Below are 16,190 nucleotides of genomic sequence, written 5' to 3'. Positions count from 1 at the left end.
CATGCTACCTGTGGCCTTCTGGTGTTAGTTCCCAGGGGAAATAGCTATGGCAGTATACAAGAATACTGTTAGTATTACAGGGCACATTGAAGAAAAAGAAGAATACAAGGTATGTGCTCGTAACTGCACTGAAGCAGAAAAGCTTCTAAGGGATTTATATTGGACAGCTTTGTGATTTTCTCCATTTTTCTTCATATGCCACAGAAATACCTCCAGTGATGTTCTGTGCTGTTTCTGATGGACTAAATGTCAAGCAAATAGACAGCTGAACCCATTGCCTTGAAGCACCTGCTTCTTCAAGAATGCCCAGGCAAACTAAGGATCTAGTCAGTAATGAGATTTTCTCAAGCTTATACTAAACTCCCTTAGAAGAAGGAAGACATTGTCAACGTCTTCTCTCCAGCAACAAGCCTGGCAATGTCCTCAGCCTGGAAAAATCTTTATTATATTATATAATCTAGTGTATTGTATAAATGCAAATTACTGTAAAAATATCAAACAGAACAATAAATAAAGATGTTTTGAAGAGAGTTGAAAATATACATTCTGACTAATTTGGTGGTTTACCAAAATGTGAACAAATGCTTCTCTTTCCTTATTTTCTTTTCCAATCTACTTGGCATACAGATTCTTTATTTTAATTGTACTTGCACAAGCAAGAATATTCTTTGAAAAGCCCAATGGAGATTAATTTAATTTTTAAATTCTGTACAGGTAATCCCATTCCCAATCCTCTGTCAAAAGATGGTGCTTAGTAAATTATAGTTCTGATCATGGCCTGCTCACTGATCTGAAAGATATTTTTCACTGCATTATGCATTGTACATTGTACTCTTTGTACCTGATAGCATGTTATTTTAATAAAATGGTTTTAATTATTTTGGGCATTAAGAACTAATCCTCATGAATAATGGCAAAGTTGTGAGCTACACCAAAGGCTGTAGCCAACGCACTGCAGGTTTCGGGAGCATCTGTGCCATCAGGACAGTTCCACAGCAGCTGGGTTATTTTTATGTGAGGAGAAGTAGCAAAGGTAAAAGAATTAAGCAAGAAATGCTGGCTTCTGTGAGGGCGAACCACTTTCCAATGATGTCTAGCTAAGAGCCCTATGGAAATCACACACAAGATGCACCTATGGCACTGTTTGTGGTGTAAATGCTGAGAGACTGAACGAAGCCAAAACAGAACTTCATAACACTGCTAGGATATCTGAAAACAAAGGAATGCCTGTCCTTCAACTGCAAAAAAACTGAACTTAAACTCCCTTTCTTTCTGTCCAAAATTTTGAAAGTATCAGCAATGAATGAGCTTAGTTCTTCTACTCTGTAGTAGTTTGAACCAAGTTTTCCCCCTGAAGCTAAGATCTCAAACCATGACATACTCCTATCACCAAATGGGAACTTCTTAAAAGGAAAAAAAGCATCTGAACCTTAGCAGTGAGGAGGGTAGGAATGGGATGAACTCCCTAAACCAGAAGACCTATACAATTTAGCTTAATGAAAAGCTCTTTAGCAAACAAAGTCTGGAAACTGATTATCATGACATTTTGAATTTAAATGGGGAGCTCTTACATTATGCACTGCTTTGGGGCTTGCACAATAAACATTTCCTAGTTTTTATCTGAATTTTTTTTTAAACTAAGGTTTCTCTGCACACACCCAATTCAAGATCGATTTATTTGAGTATAAAAACCCACTGCTATGCAAGAACTGACACCAATCAGAGAAACTGATGATACTGCCTCTGTTGTAGGGGGCACATGGAAAAAGTCTCTGTGCTCTGTGAGTGACCTGAAAGGGTTCTCTTCCAGGGAACTGAACTTCTTTTTTTCTGCGTTGGTGACAGTTGAATTGGAAAGAGCTAAAAAGGAAGGATAAGGTTCTGAGTTAAAAGGACAACAAGGTAGGTAGTTTGCACCCAAGGAGGTCTGAGAATACAGCTGTACAAGAGGAGAGAGTGAAAGGAGACAGTATAAGACTGAACATGACATTAAAAGTGAAGGGACAGAAAAAACATAAACACTGTTTTCTTTCACCTTGCTTTTAATGGTCAAGAGCCTCCAACATGAAATTGTTTCCTTTATCTTTTCCTCCCAAGAACCTGTGGATAATTTTACAGAAAACTAAAAAGAAAAAATGTTTCCCTAGTCATCACAATTCCTAGAAGACAATATGTGAAAACAGAAGGAAATTATTTTCCCCTATGTTCATTCCCAATGCTCAGGAAGAAAAGGAGCTCTTCTTTCTCTCCCTTTCTCTCAGGCATCTCTTTCTTAGCCAAAATATTTCTACACAATTTGTCTCCCCAGGCATGCCAGCACTTCAGTTGCAAAACACAAACTGGCAAACGCCAGCACAAGTGACAGATGAGGCACCTTGTTCCTTTTAACTGTTTTGGGGCAACAGCTGCAAATCCCTTTGAAATGGCATGTTGCCATTGACCCGTGGAAGATGCTTGAAACCTATGTCACAGGACTTGCTAAACCTACATTATTTTGCTTTCTGTCTAACACTTTTGTTCTCCAAGCTGGAAATAAGTCCATATGAAAACAGCAACAGGAAACAGCTGCAAATGATTTTCGATTCAGCAGAAGCTAATTTCTGTCACATAGTCAGAAAGTGTAACCTTCTGTAATCCTAATCCATGTTACAAGTAGGAGAAATAAAAAAATAATAATAAATGGCAATTTCCTACTTACAAGTGTCTTTTATTGCAGCAACATTCCAAAACATTTTACAAAATAAAATTAATTAAATCCCTTTGACTCACTGCCATGAGTCACCACTACACAGGTGGCAAAACATTGCCCAGACAGCTCACGGACTATTGGAGACACCAGGAGGAGGACTGACTTCAAGTCCAAGAATCCTGTGAGCTAGATGATGCTAAGCAGTGTTCATAGCAGAGATGCTTTCAGAGCTGGCAGACTGACTAGACTAGACTCTCATTCCTGGCCTTAGTTCCTGCTTTTGATCCCTGACACTCTAGTCTTTGGTTGCCTTTCTTACCATGATCCAGTTTTGCTACTTCCCTGTAGGAAAAAAGCCATGGCCTTTTTCTTCTTTCTTGGACTGCATCCCCTATGATTTCTTCAGTTCTTGATCTCTGTCCACTTTCACCCTGATCTCCGCAAATTAATCCCAGAGCTGGCTGCCTACTTCCTGACCACAACAGCTATTTAGCACAGCAAACAAGAGGCAAAAAGTAACAGGTTCAACAGTTGACCTATGGCAGCAACTCAACATGAAAATTAGAATCAAAAATATAGAGTCTCTGGGCTCACACTCAGCCCATCAGCCTCAAACAACATGTCTTTAACATACTTCCCCTTCCTCCCTCACAGCCTCAGAGCAGTGCTCAGCTGCCAGAGCTGTATCCAGGAAGGATACATTATTCTGTCAATCACAGCAAAGCAAAATGGACAGGGCTGAGATTTTCATTTTTCAACTACAAAGCTGAGGCAGGAGAGAGAATTCTACCTTAAACTGAGAGAAATAAAGTATGTAACACAGAAAAATGACACCAGTATTGACTACTTACTCCCGAAAAGTATTTGCTACCCCAAATAGTCTCCCATTTCATTTTATGTTTCTGAAGTTTTAAAATTAAAATATTTGCTAGTTGCTGACTATTTTAAAAAGCTAGAAAAACAGCCTGATACATGTATTTAAAGAAAATTAAAACCCACAATTTTATGAAATTAAAACAGCTTCAATGCACTAATTAAATGACCTGTAGCTGAAACATTGTTCTGATGTTTATCTTAGCCCCTGCATGGGCAGTTTTCCCTTGCTGTTAATCCTATTAGCAGTAAAATGGACTAGGGCTCTGAATTCCTTTGTTCTATTTTTTTACACGTTTAATTGCAGAGTTACTTTATATTGGTGACATTTTGCATTTGACTAGTTTCTTAAATAGTGTAACCTATTCAGCAACAAAACTTTATCTTCTTTACAATCTAAATCTGCTTCAGGACAGATCAGTGAGTGCAAGGCATAAGTAAAAGGACATACATTTGCATTTTGTTATGCTCCATGAAATAACAGAATCAATTATAAATAGCTTTTTTCTTTTGTTTTTCATAGATGATTCACTTGTATTTATGAAACCTTTTAGTACATATTAAATAAGGAAAAACTAATGACAAATGAAAAGGCTAAAATGGTAATATTCCTCTTATATTTGTTTATATCAGATACTGTGGAAAAGGAAATGGACTAAACAGTGGGGAAAAATAATAGTCAAAGTAAGTATTAGAATCTGCTGCAAAAATCGAACACTTACACTAATCCCTACTGTACGGTTAATCATAAAATCACCAAACTGTTAATCCTATGTTATGGCTTCTGTTTAAAGTTTAAAGTTCCAGGCCTCGCAAAGAAAAAAAGGTAATAAAATTAACCAGCCTTCCTCAAGGGTCTTGTCATTACATTCTTCTTGATCTTCTTGTCTTCAGCACTGTCACATTTCTTTAAACTAGTCCAACACAGCTACTTTCAGTGTTCCAAGTCACAGTCATTCTTCTGTCTCAGAGGGACTGTCAACACATAGCCTAATAAACCAGAGTAGAGGTTGTTGAATGATAGGAGACAGTCCCTCTCCCTGGGGCTAAATACGCTGTCTTCACAACAGTCACGGGGGCCTGCTGGCTGATGCAGCAATGATGCAGTGGGTTTCCCACACAGGAGTAGAGTGCTACTATTAACATATCTAGAGGGCCCCTTCCTAACTGCCTTTTTAATTTACTTAGATGAGAATGAAATAAAATGCGCACTTCAATTTTCAAACATCACAGCAGCTTCTAGTCTTAAAAACTATTACCCTTAGGACTCCACTCCCAACCTGCCATAGGTTTACTGCATTATAACAATCACACTGTGGCATCTGAGTGTTCCACACTCTATTCAATGACTACTCACAGGTTTCTCAGAGACGTTCAGCAGTTCCCCTTTCTTATCACAGATACTGCATTTTTTAAAAAAATATCTTTTCTTCAGGATTTTTTTTAATGTGTCATAGATTTGTTAAACAAAGTTACCAATCTCTTTTCTTCCTCTAAACTTTGAGAGAAAAAATACCAATCTACAGAAGATATTCTTCCAGCAATGATATGGGGTACTTGGAATCTTGGCTTTTAGGCATTTGTGTTGGTGACTTCAGAACTGGCTGTGGGTCTACCACATAATAAATTCCAAGCTGGATGACTCAGCAACATTTTATTCTGGTTCTGAGTGAACTATACAGTTATGTCTTTTTCCCAAAGGCACACTAAATTCTAACAGCTGGAATAGCAGCTTATGTGTTAGATGTCACTCAGGGTGTGTGAATGTTGTCCTTAGTACTAACAATGAACAGACATGTTGTTACACACTGCTGTGTACATATTAGACAAAAACATTTCTGGTCTCTATTCTGTGGCCAGCTTTCCTTTCCATCAGTATTCAACCTAGGCCAGGATCTAGGGAGACTGTCACCAGTTAGGCCAACTCAATTCTGAGGAAGTTAGATTCAAAAAAACTACTTGTCCATCTACATGTTGTTGGCACAATATAAACAACTTGTCTGAATACAGTATGACCAAATCATCTCCACAGGAAGCTGCAGTCTAGAATACAAATGCTTTTGAAAGGGTGAAAGTTCCTCAAAAAAATGATTTGGAGTCAAATTCTGATTTTCTACACAGGTTATAACTACTACTGATTTCACAAGAAGCAGGAAAAAAGAATACGAAAAAATTTGGCAAAGTTAGCCCTGAATGTCCCAAAGCTATAAGTCAATTAAATATGGTTACTTTTTCCCAATGCAGTAATAATTATCTTTCAAATTATTAGAAACAAGAAGCCCCAATCCTGTGGTGGCAGTTTGCATTTGAGTTCTGCAATAAAGGACCTGTATCACTACACCAGTTTCAATACACAAGAGAATCTGAAATGAAACTCTTGTAACAAGAAGCATATTGTGGTCATCTTGTCTATCAACAGGCCCTTTAATCTTACAAATTTATTAAAATGCCAGAGAGATGAGATGAAACCAGATCTCATGCTAAGAGTTAAGACTCACGGCAGGCTCTTTCATCTGTTCCATCAGTGCAGTCCTCCACTCGATCGCACCAGTATGTGCTCGGGACACACTGTCCATTTGAACATGTGAACTGCTCACTTGAGCACGTCCTTCCCGCTGCAAGAAACAGGCACTCCATCAGTCTTTTCCATCAACCAAGACTTTTTATGAAGAAAAGCATTATCCTTCTTCCTCTTTAACTTCTTAATCTTTCTCATAAATATCAGCACTTTCTCCTCTCATGTACTGATATTTCAGGGAGACTGAAGAACATTTGACAAGTACATGGCAGACAGGATAGCTCTGTGAGGCCTTCTGTAAGTCAGCAAGTTCACTGCTTTTCTCACTGAAGGGGTTGACCCCTAGGTTAAAAATTACCTCCCTACAATTGTTCTGCCAAAAACATTAAATTACTAATTCTCACTGATTTAAAGTTTTCTCTATTATTTTATTTACTGGGTCAAAATCTGTCAGTAACTAAGTTATTTGGTCAATCAGAATGTCACAACATAAAACACAGCAGAGCTGAAGGTAAGGCACTGCTTTCTAATACAGCCAGGGCCTCAACAGTCACAAATTGTTTACATTTATAACTAAGAGAGGATCAAGAATGATTATGATGGTCTTATGATGACAGGTGTCAGTGAAAAGCAACCACGTAAAATTGTTCAATTCCACCTTGATTCCACTACAGTTAAATCAAACTTTCAGTTCTTTTTAGGCAAAGTAATTGAATATGTGAAGATATAGCTGAAGGGCAAACTTACAGCAAACTTTTCCTTCCCTCTGCCACCTGCACATGTTTCCTTCAAACTCATGCTATATCTCAACATATCCCAGTCTATACACGGGCGTTTGGGCATCTGCTGCTCTACAGGGGCTCTCTATGCTGCCTTCTGCCAGCAGTGTTCTCAAAGTAAGATCAGCTACTGGGATACTAGGGTCATGAGGAAAAACAAGAGCAAGACAGTAAAGTAAAACAATTTGTTTTAATTCTGCACATATGACTTCCAGAGCTGTCGGCTAGTTTTCTCAGGAAAAATTTTTAACATTTCAAGGAGGAAAAGCTCCTCTAGGTTTCCCAGGCACAGAGATAAAAAGTCCCTTTAGAAGAACAAGGACAAATACCAGGAGACTACTCAAAAATGGCAGCAGCACAGTGCCACTGTGTAGTTACTAACACTCATGATTAACTAGTACATGGAGAACAATGTTACAGTGACCTCGTTCAAAAGTCAAACTCAGAGTTGTTGCTCATTTTGCATTTTGTATCTACAGATTCCTTAGTTAAAACATAACCAGCAGCTGTGCTGACACCTTCTCAGAGTAAGAGAGGAGCAAAAGGCAGTTAACTTTCATTGAAATTTTTCCATCCTCAGTGGGAACAAGTATCAAGATATAAAAGCACAAACCAAGTCTGTGAGCAAAATCCTTCCAAACTTAAAACTTTGAACCTCCCCAGGGGTTGGTGAGTTGCTCCAGAGTTGTTCAGTTTAAAGAAATGATAAAAAAATTATACATAGAATCAAAATGAAAATAAATTAATCTTATCCTCATCAAATAAAGTAACTTCTAATACTAGAAGTAGCAGGAAACCAGTTCTTCAGAACACTCCATCTTATGCAATAATGCAGAGAATGTAATTTGGTGCAATAATCATTCTCAGGGTTTTTTATATATAGTTCTAAGATGCCAGTGTGAATTTTGTTAGGTAACAGATAGAGCAGACATCATAGTATTATGTCTATTTCACTGTTTTTAAAACTACTAAATTTTGTATCAAGTGTAAAACTAATATACACTGTTTATTTTTCTTTTTTTAATTAACTGAAACATCAGTAATTTTCAGATTTCAATATCTGGGGGTGTCTTTTTGAACATGTTTTCTGTATTCTATCTACTTCAGACTTCAGATCATTTAACTTCTAGAAACACTTTTGAGAGACTCTTCCAGCAGGCTTGTTTGTGTATGTTCTCAATGTGATGCTATGTAAATTACCTTATTTCACAAAGCTAGTATAACATTAAACTTAAAATACTTACGACATTGTTGATGCTCATCTGAGCCATCTTCACAGTCTTCCTCATCATCACAGACCCATGACTGTGGAATACATTCACCATCAGTCTGACACTGAAACTGATTTCCCTCACAGGTAGGTTGGGCTAGTGTAAGCAAAGAAAAAAACTGTCATTTCACAGACACCTGGGAAAGCACTTTCAGAGAAAATAATTGCATAAGAGAAAAGAAAGCTTAAAGTTCAAGTGTTGATGAACTTTAAGTTCCACAAAACACATGAAGGGTTTAACAGATCAAAGAAAACAGACAGACCCGAGAGGGGAAAGGGGACCAGCAAAAGGATGCTCAAAGGCAAAACTCAGTTTAGTGAATTTTTGCACAGGAATGTTCAGCTTTATATCCTCTCCTAGAAACCCAGGCTCCTCTAGAAGGCAGGCCCCAAAGAGGTTCAGGTTCTGAACTGCCCTCCAGCAGAGCCCCTTTTTTTTCCAGTAATCTATGGAGTCACACTAGCCTCCCTAGTCTCACACGGGTCTGTTCAATTGCTGTCACTCCACCTCAGGTGCTCTATCCCTGGTAGGAAGAAGGCCTTTCAAGACAAGCTTGTGATTCTTCCCTGTGAATTCATGAGGAAGGAGTGAGGGCCAGGTCAGAACAATCTGAATTATTGTCCCAGCTCCACCCCGTACTCTTCAAATAGACAAACAACAAGGAACCCATCAAAGAGAAAGATCAAAATAAATGTTTGAAACTGTATTACAGCCTACTCTGTCCCTAGTTAATAACCCTGGGAAGAATCACTAGCACAACACAGTCCAGTAGACAGGACCCTGGTCTTAACCATCTTTTTTTCTCAGGATCGTGTTTTTGCAGTTGTGCAAGGTTAACTAGAAACACTTTGTGCTCATGGGATGATGTGTAAGCACAACTTCCAGTGTAACCAAAGCATCAAGGGAGAAAATTTGTAGATTTAGAGTTGCAAAGAACAAGATAACATTAGAGGTAAACTAATTGGAAGGGATAAAATAGATCACATACTAGACATATACTTCTTGCATGCTTTTTTAATTCCTGCTTTGGGAACCAAAGAATAATCTTTAAATATGATTTTAATCTCAGACCAGTTTTAAACAGTTTAAAACTATCTTGCTACACTTGATGTGCCCTACTACCTATGGCACATTAACATACTGTTTTTAGAAGTACAATTAACTGAAAAAAATTGAAAAGTTTAATTTTCGTCTTCCTAATTCATCACATGTATTAAAATGAGAAAATTTTCATGTTTATAACTATGACAAATGCAGTAAGGGTCCTGATTTTTGTTGGTTTTTTTGTTTGGGTTTTTTTTTTATCTTTCACAAAGTCAAGATGAATTTTATCCACTCCTTTTTCAAAGCCCAGTGACTTCTTTTCAGTTGCAGTTCAGAACTAAGTTGATACATAATATTAAGTCTAGTTGAAACAGCTAGAAAGGAAAAAAAAAAACGCTATAGGACAACACCATTTAGTTTAAAGGCATTCTTCACCCAGAACTGCACTGCTTTTTTTAAGCTAACTAAAGTGCTATGCAACAAATCAGACTGCCAAGCCATGTCAATGACCTCCAATTATTATATGGGTCAAGCAGTAAAAAAATAATACCATGTGAAAAGAACTGACATAGAGTAGTCTTCCTTACTCCCCATCAGCTGAGGGGCAAAAACTGTAAGTGGGCTGATAACTGCACCAACACACAAGACCTCAAAAAACACTGTATCCAAGAAGGTAAAATGCAGGTGAGTTCCTGAAAATAGACTGTGGAAGAAAATTCTTCATCCTCACAGCTTTTCCATTTAGCTTGAGAGAATCTTTGTGCGTGGATATTATGGTCCATATGAATACAATTGTCCCTGAGCTGCTGGCACAGCACAAGCAACTCTAGACAGCTAAGCAGAACTCTACTTTAGGTGCAGTAGGCAGAGTTTGTTTTCCAGGGCTTGAAAAATCCAAAGATTTGGACCACAAGTGATGCTGATATAGCTGTGTACACATGCAATATTCAGGATTACTGCAGTAATAGAATACAATACATTTCTACATCTACTTAGAATGTTAGTCACAAAATGAAATTGCATTATTGGACAGTCAGATTTTTAAGAAAAGATTAAGTCATGTTAGAAGCTGAACAGTACTTGATTTTCTGACTATCAAAGCAAATAAACTCATTACATACGACTCAAAGAGATTCTGCAGTATCTCAAGACGAGTTTTCTCCCTCTTCAGTATTCATTCTTGTACCCCATGTACATTGGGATCTTATTAATTATATTACAAAAAAGTTGCTCTGTATTTGTTTCACTTACGGCAACCAGCTTCATCTGTGTCATCGGAGCAGTCTCTGGCCCCATCACACCTCCAGTCTGCAGGAATACAGCGGCCATTCCCACAGCGAAACTGCCCCCGCTCACAGCCTGTGGTAAAACAGAGGAACAAGCAGGTTAGCAGCACAGGCACATAAACACAGACAGTGACGTTCATTCCTGTTAAAAAACTGTAATCTATCAATTGCCTTGTGGCACAGAAAGGAGAGAAAATGATATTACAATAATACAAAAAATATTAAAAAGTACATAGATAAAAAAGATCTCTATACACCCAGTCAAACAAAAAAAGTAAATAACCATCTCTAAACATTACAGGGCATTCCCAAATAAACTGTTAGAAAATTTCAATAATTTTTATATTTTTATATTATACAAACAAAACAAAAACAATTTTAAAAAAGGAAAATTAACCTAAACAACTCTCAGAAGAGCACCTACACTACTGAAACCTATTTAGCAGGAATGTATCAATGTTAAATTCCCAAGCAGTATAGACTTTAAATAAAGGTAGGGAATCATTTTGCACATTATTTCTAAGGACTAAACATGTTAAACATTAGTGGTCTCCAAAGTCTATGAGGATTTTAAAATAATAATAATAATAATCCTTTTAGCTAATGTGGAAATCTTGTTTCAGCAGTAAATGCTTGAAAGTGTAGAAAGATCTCAGGTTTGTTTTGTTTTTTAATAATGTCCACATATTTAAAATCTTTTCTCTGAAGTACAAGGAAGCATGTCTCCAGTCAAGATCTGAATAGCAAATAATTTTTAAAAAATTAAGCTTTCAGCCATTTATGGCTGATCAAAAGCTGTCCTGCTGTCATTCCCTCCTGCTTGATCTACTAAGGATTAAGACCTGATAAAGAATCATTCATTCCCAGGTGTAAATGCAGCTCGATCAGGCCTTTATTAGTCAACTAATGAAATCTCCAGTCCCATAGGAAAGAGAAAAGGCACCGTTTATGGCCTTTCATTGTGACTATGGCCTCATAAAAAGGGAGTGAACAGTTTTATAGGTCCCCAAAACAATGAGCTATAACATAATTAGGTTCAACAGCGCTCTGTTTCATGTTAATCTGTTGTCAGCACCTCAGAGAAGGGAACACTGAAAAAACCTGAGATAGTAGCAAAGTCCAACTCTGAAGAAAAAAAAAGTCCTGTTTCCTGATTTAATTAACAGCCATAAGATAAAACTACATCTTTCAATTATTCCGAATGATTTGTCCAGAGAAGATAACCTCAGTATATATAAAGCACAACCACCTACTTCATGAATTTGTGATGACATAAATAACACACTACCCTAACTTTCATGTAAAACCAGGCATATCAACACTGTCACATAAACACAGTTAAGTGATGTATTCCTAAGGGATATAGGCAAGCTACTTTATGCAAGGAATGTTCAAATCTGATTGTCTGGTAGTGACATCCTGATTTATAATGTATCCTGCAAATGGTCAAAAATTTCACTTGGATAAATGGTGGTACGGAGTGGTACAGGAGTATGTTCACCCAAATACCTTCTATAGACTAATGCATGATGGTGGTTGGTGGTGCAGGTCTGGGGTTGGTGGTGCAGGTCTCTTATCAACTACCTTTAAAACACAACAACCTCCCTTGCAAAAATGCCCTGAAGGAATGTACAAGTTCACTCTGGAATCCCAGGCCCTCTCCCTGAATTTTGCCCTACAAAGCAATATTTTCATATAAGATTAGCAGTTAAAGCTCTAATAAACACAACACATAAACCACCATTTATCAGTTGCAATTACTAAGCAAAGCAAACACTAAATCTGCTTGTATATTTAATATATTATTGTTTTCAAAACTACTGGAATATTCATAGTCACTTACTTAAGAAGTTACAATAGAGAATTAAATCTGCATCCACATGATTAGAATTTTTAAATAAACACATGCTTATAAGCAATCAATATGAGTAATTTTTACATTATTTCTAAATAATAATTAGCTAAAAAAAATTCAAGCACTATGTACAACACTGGCAATTTATTTTGCCTATCTTGTATTAAGTTCCTGTAGTTAAACATACCCTTCTAGTGATTAAAATGAGAAGATAACACTGATAAACTTTTTTAAAAGCATTATAAACACAGCAGTCTTTGTACAGTATGAGAAATGGTAAGTGAATGTTAACACAAAACCTGAGAATCACACAGTTCTGCTACACTCTGTAATACTTTGCAGAATCATAGTTTAAGTTGCTCACACCTACATACAGTAAGTGCTGTATCAATGTCCATTATATAATTCTTCAGCAGAACTGTTATAACTCATTTAATTATGGCATTAGGCTTTACAGTGTTATCTTCTACGCTTACTTATAACTGAAGGCAAAGAGCTCTGAAATACCTATAAAAATATGAAAGACTGATACTTACCACTGTTTTATATTATCTTTAGAACAAAGAAAATGACATAGCAGATAATTATGTAAATTCATTAAAGAGATAATCTTTGAAAACAAATAATATGAAAGAAGTAAAAATATCAAGGGCACTTCTCACAAAGGTTCTAAAAAGCTTATGCTTCAACTGTGGTCAAAAACAATTCTAACTTTGATAAAGAAGAAAGTAATCAGGAGAAGAATGCATGATTACAAAATTACTCCTACAAATACCCAGGAGAAATACCCAGAATGAAAGAAAAATAACCATGTCAGCAATAACCAGGTTTGGTATATGCTATGCAACATGAGCCTGCAGCACCTGGGTTTCAGCAAGAGTGGGGATTGTCAGAAGACAAGGGATATTAGCTTGTTTATGGACGTTATTTGAAGCCTCAATTCACTCAAGGTTTAGTCATTAGTAATTTTTTTGAAGATTTTCCTTTTCCTAAGAGTTTTTGTGGGGTTTTTTTTTTATGGTAAGACAGCTCATTAATCAGTCAGCTATTGATAAAAATTAATACTAATGACCTAATTTACATGGAAATTCAGATTTACTCTGACAAAATGCTGATAAAACCAGACACTTCTTTTAGGCAAACAGAATCCTGTTAGCAAGACTGCTGGAGGAAATAACCACAGAGTTTAAAAACAAGCAATAAAATAATCAGTCTTCACTGTCATGCTTAAAATTTGCTAATAGAAAAGATTTTGAGTGATTTTTGAAAGTCTGAATTTCAGAAATGATTGAATTTTTGGTGTTGCTCTACCAAAATTCTCACTGTCATTAAAGTATTAGTAAAATACAGGCTAAAATGCATGGCAGACCTTATGAATGACACCAGAATATATATGAAGAATCTCTGGGCATTAACAAAAATAATTTGGAAAGGTAAGATCTGTTTCAACTGCTCAATATTCAGGAAGACACCAAGGCTATAACAAATATATGAGATAATATTTAATATAAGCCTGTCTAATACTGAAAAATGCAAATCAAAGATCAGAACCATCACTGCAAAAATAGAGCCCAAAGCCTTATTTCTAAACTTCTTCCTACACTTACTATATTTGGGCTTTATGCTGATTGTGTCACTAGACTTTCCATTGTTCTCTGTGTCTGGGATTCTTCTGTAAGAGATTCTGAGTGGATGTTTAAGATTCAGAAGTTGCTCAGGTAAAACGAGGTCTTACATTACTGGCTCTGGGAAAGCTGCTTGAACAAAGATTATGACAGGTAGTCATTTTCCACTGGAATAAAGCAACATGATAGCGATTTTGCCAGAGCAAAGATTGAACAAAACACAAACTCAATAAAATATCTTTTTCACTTTTAATTTATTAAAAGTAAATGCATCTTTTACCAAAGGAAATAATGCAATACAAGCACTATTCACCTTCTGTTCTGCAACAACTGCTGCCTGCATATGAATGAAGTATCCTATGGTAAACCACTGCCTAAGACAAACCCCACTGCCATTAGAGGATGACAGTCAACCTTTACAACACTAATGAATGTTACTCAATGTCATGGGGAACTCAAAGTCATAGGGAACTCAAGCAGAAGAGAGAGAGGTTAACAGCTTCATACATTTCACAGCACAATGCTCTAACCCACAGGGCTACAGTCTTCAATAGGAAGGCAGTCCACCACACCCTCTCAACCTTCACTGGGCTTCATTTGTGCCAATGTTTCTGTAGAAATATCTTAAATTCAATCATCTTGTATCAAAACCAGAATGTTATGTTTGACTTACAGCAGAAACCAGTACAGTCTTACTATTTGCCACTCTGCATTACTTTAGACTCCTTGCAGTTCCTTCCTGAACAGTTCTAGTCCTTTCTATTCTTTTCACACATTTTCTACCTGCCCATTCAACCTTGAAGTCCCTCACACTTTTAACTCTGACTACAAATCTTTTGAATTACATTTGTCATCCACAGATTAAGGGTCATGACTGTTCATTCTGACTCCACAGAATAGGCCAAACCCCCTCATTCGTTCTCCCTTCCTTGTACTCACAATACCTTTGAGAACTGCTAACACTTCTTTAACAGTTAAGCCTGAATGAAGGATTTAAAGTAATGAGGAATGTATTAAGTCCAGGGTAGATTGTACCACTCTCAAACTGTCCACTCAAAAATCAAACTTACACTGCTGCAATTACTTTACACTTTAGGAATCAACTCCCTCTACAGATTTTTTTTTTTAATTTAAAAGAGTAATGTTCTTCAAGGCAATATCTTTTCAACTGAACAGTTCCACTTTTAATACATCTGCAGGTTTTCAACAAGTAAATGCAAACAAACTGGGCATTACAAACCTCTTCCACATAAAATTCACAAAAAGAAAAGTAAGTGAGAAAAATAAGTGACAAGCTCTCTTTTCTCCCTTTCTGTCTTCCAACTAAGGGTATTCTCTGCTCCCATTCGGCCCCCAAACAGAGCAGCCCATTCCAATGGCCTTGCAGGTAAAAGAATCCTGGAGAATCACCCTCCATACACTTTGATATCATATTTTTGCCTTGCTTAATTACATGCCAAACAGCACAAGTGTTTGGAATGCTCAGGGAGGGGAAGCTGAACCTCTGTAAATTCCATCTCTGTTCCCCCACACTAATGGAGAAAGAAACAAAACCCATAGTTTAGGAAAAACTTTAGCTTATTATTGTATAATAATATCCTATGATACTGAAAAGCAGTATTCTTCTAGCAATTACAACTGGCAAATGAACAAATATTATTTAAAATATAAGAAAAAATAGTCTGACAAAATTATGCTAAATTTCATATACCTTGAGACAATATTTAACCTTCAATCTTTCTACACTCTTCAAACTTCATTTTATTTAATACAAACTATTCCAATCTACAAAAAAAAGACCACATAAGCATTTATAGCTATTACAGAAAGCAGTAGAAGATTTATCTGCAGTCTTCAAGACCTTGCAACACAAAATCTTTTGTATCTGTGTGTCTCTAAACTAGGTTGTATTCGACAAATAATTTTAACTGACAATATCAACAAAAAGGCAGTACAAATGTGTGTCTGCACCCACTTCACATGGCTGCAAGATCTTAGTATACAGATCAATAGGCAGACAGGGGACTAGTCAAGGGACAATCTATAGCAGAATACCTGCAGTGCCAGAGAGACAGAAACACAATGTTAATAGGGAAGTGTAGGATTCATTTTACTGAATTGATATCCAATTGCATATAACAAGATTATTATTAGTAAATAATACAGCTGCTCAAGAACTTTGTGCCTTGGGCTGTACAATGATGTAACAAAAAGAAGGGCCATACCCAGACAGTTTGCAGCATAAAGACG

At 36.7% G+C, this 16,190-nt stretch overlaps 1 protein-coding gene across 2 annotated transcripts in view; it reads right to left on the bottom strand.

Annotated features, from left to right (window-relative positions):
• The window catches only part of LRP2 (LDL receptor related protein 2), a 116,875-nt gene that overhangs the window by 88,909 nt on the left and 11,776 nt on the right, over nucleotides 1–16,190 (bottom strand). For both annotated transcript variants that reach the window (XM_064660950.1, XM_064660951.1), the window contains exons 2-4: nucleotides 10,426–10,533; nucleotides 8,104–8,226; nucleotides 6,061–6,177 (exon numbers count right to left, since the gene is read on the bottom strand). In XM_064660950.1, coding sequence (XP_064517020.1) covers nucleotides 6,061–6,177; nucleotides 8,104–8,226; nucleotides 10,426–10,533 — 348 coding nt within the window. The remainder of the gene's footprint in view (nucleotides 1–6,060; nucleotides 6,178–8,103; nucleotides 8,227–10,425; nucleotides 10,534–16,190) is intronic.

The sequence above is a fragment of the Pseudopipra pipra genome, chromosome 7, assembly GCF_036250125.1.
Source record: "Pseudopipra pipra isolate bDixPip1 chromosome 7, bDixPip1.hap1, whole genome shotgun sequence".
In the NCBI taxonomy this organism is placed as follows: domain Eukaryota; kingdom Metazoa; phylum Chordata; class Aves; order Passeriformes; family Pipridae; genus Pseudopipra; species Pseudopipra pipra.
Note: the sequence above shows the minus strand (reverse complement) of the source record. Positions and strands in the feature narration are given on the sequence as shown.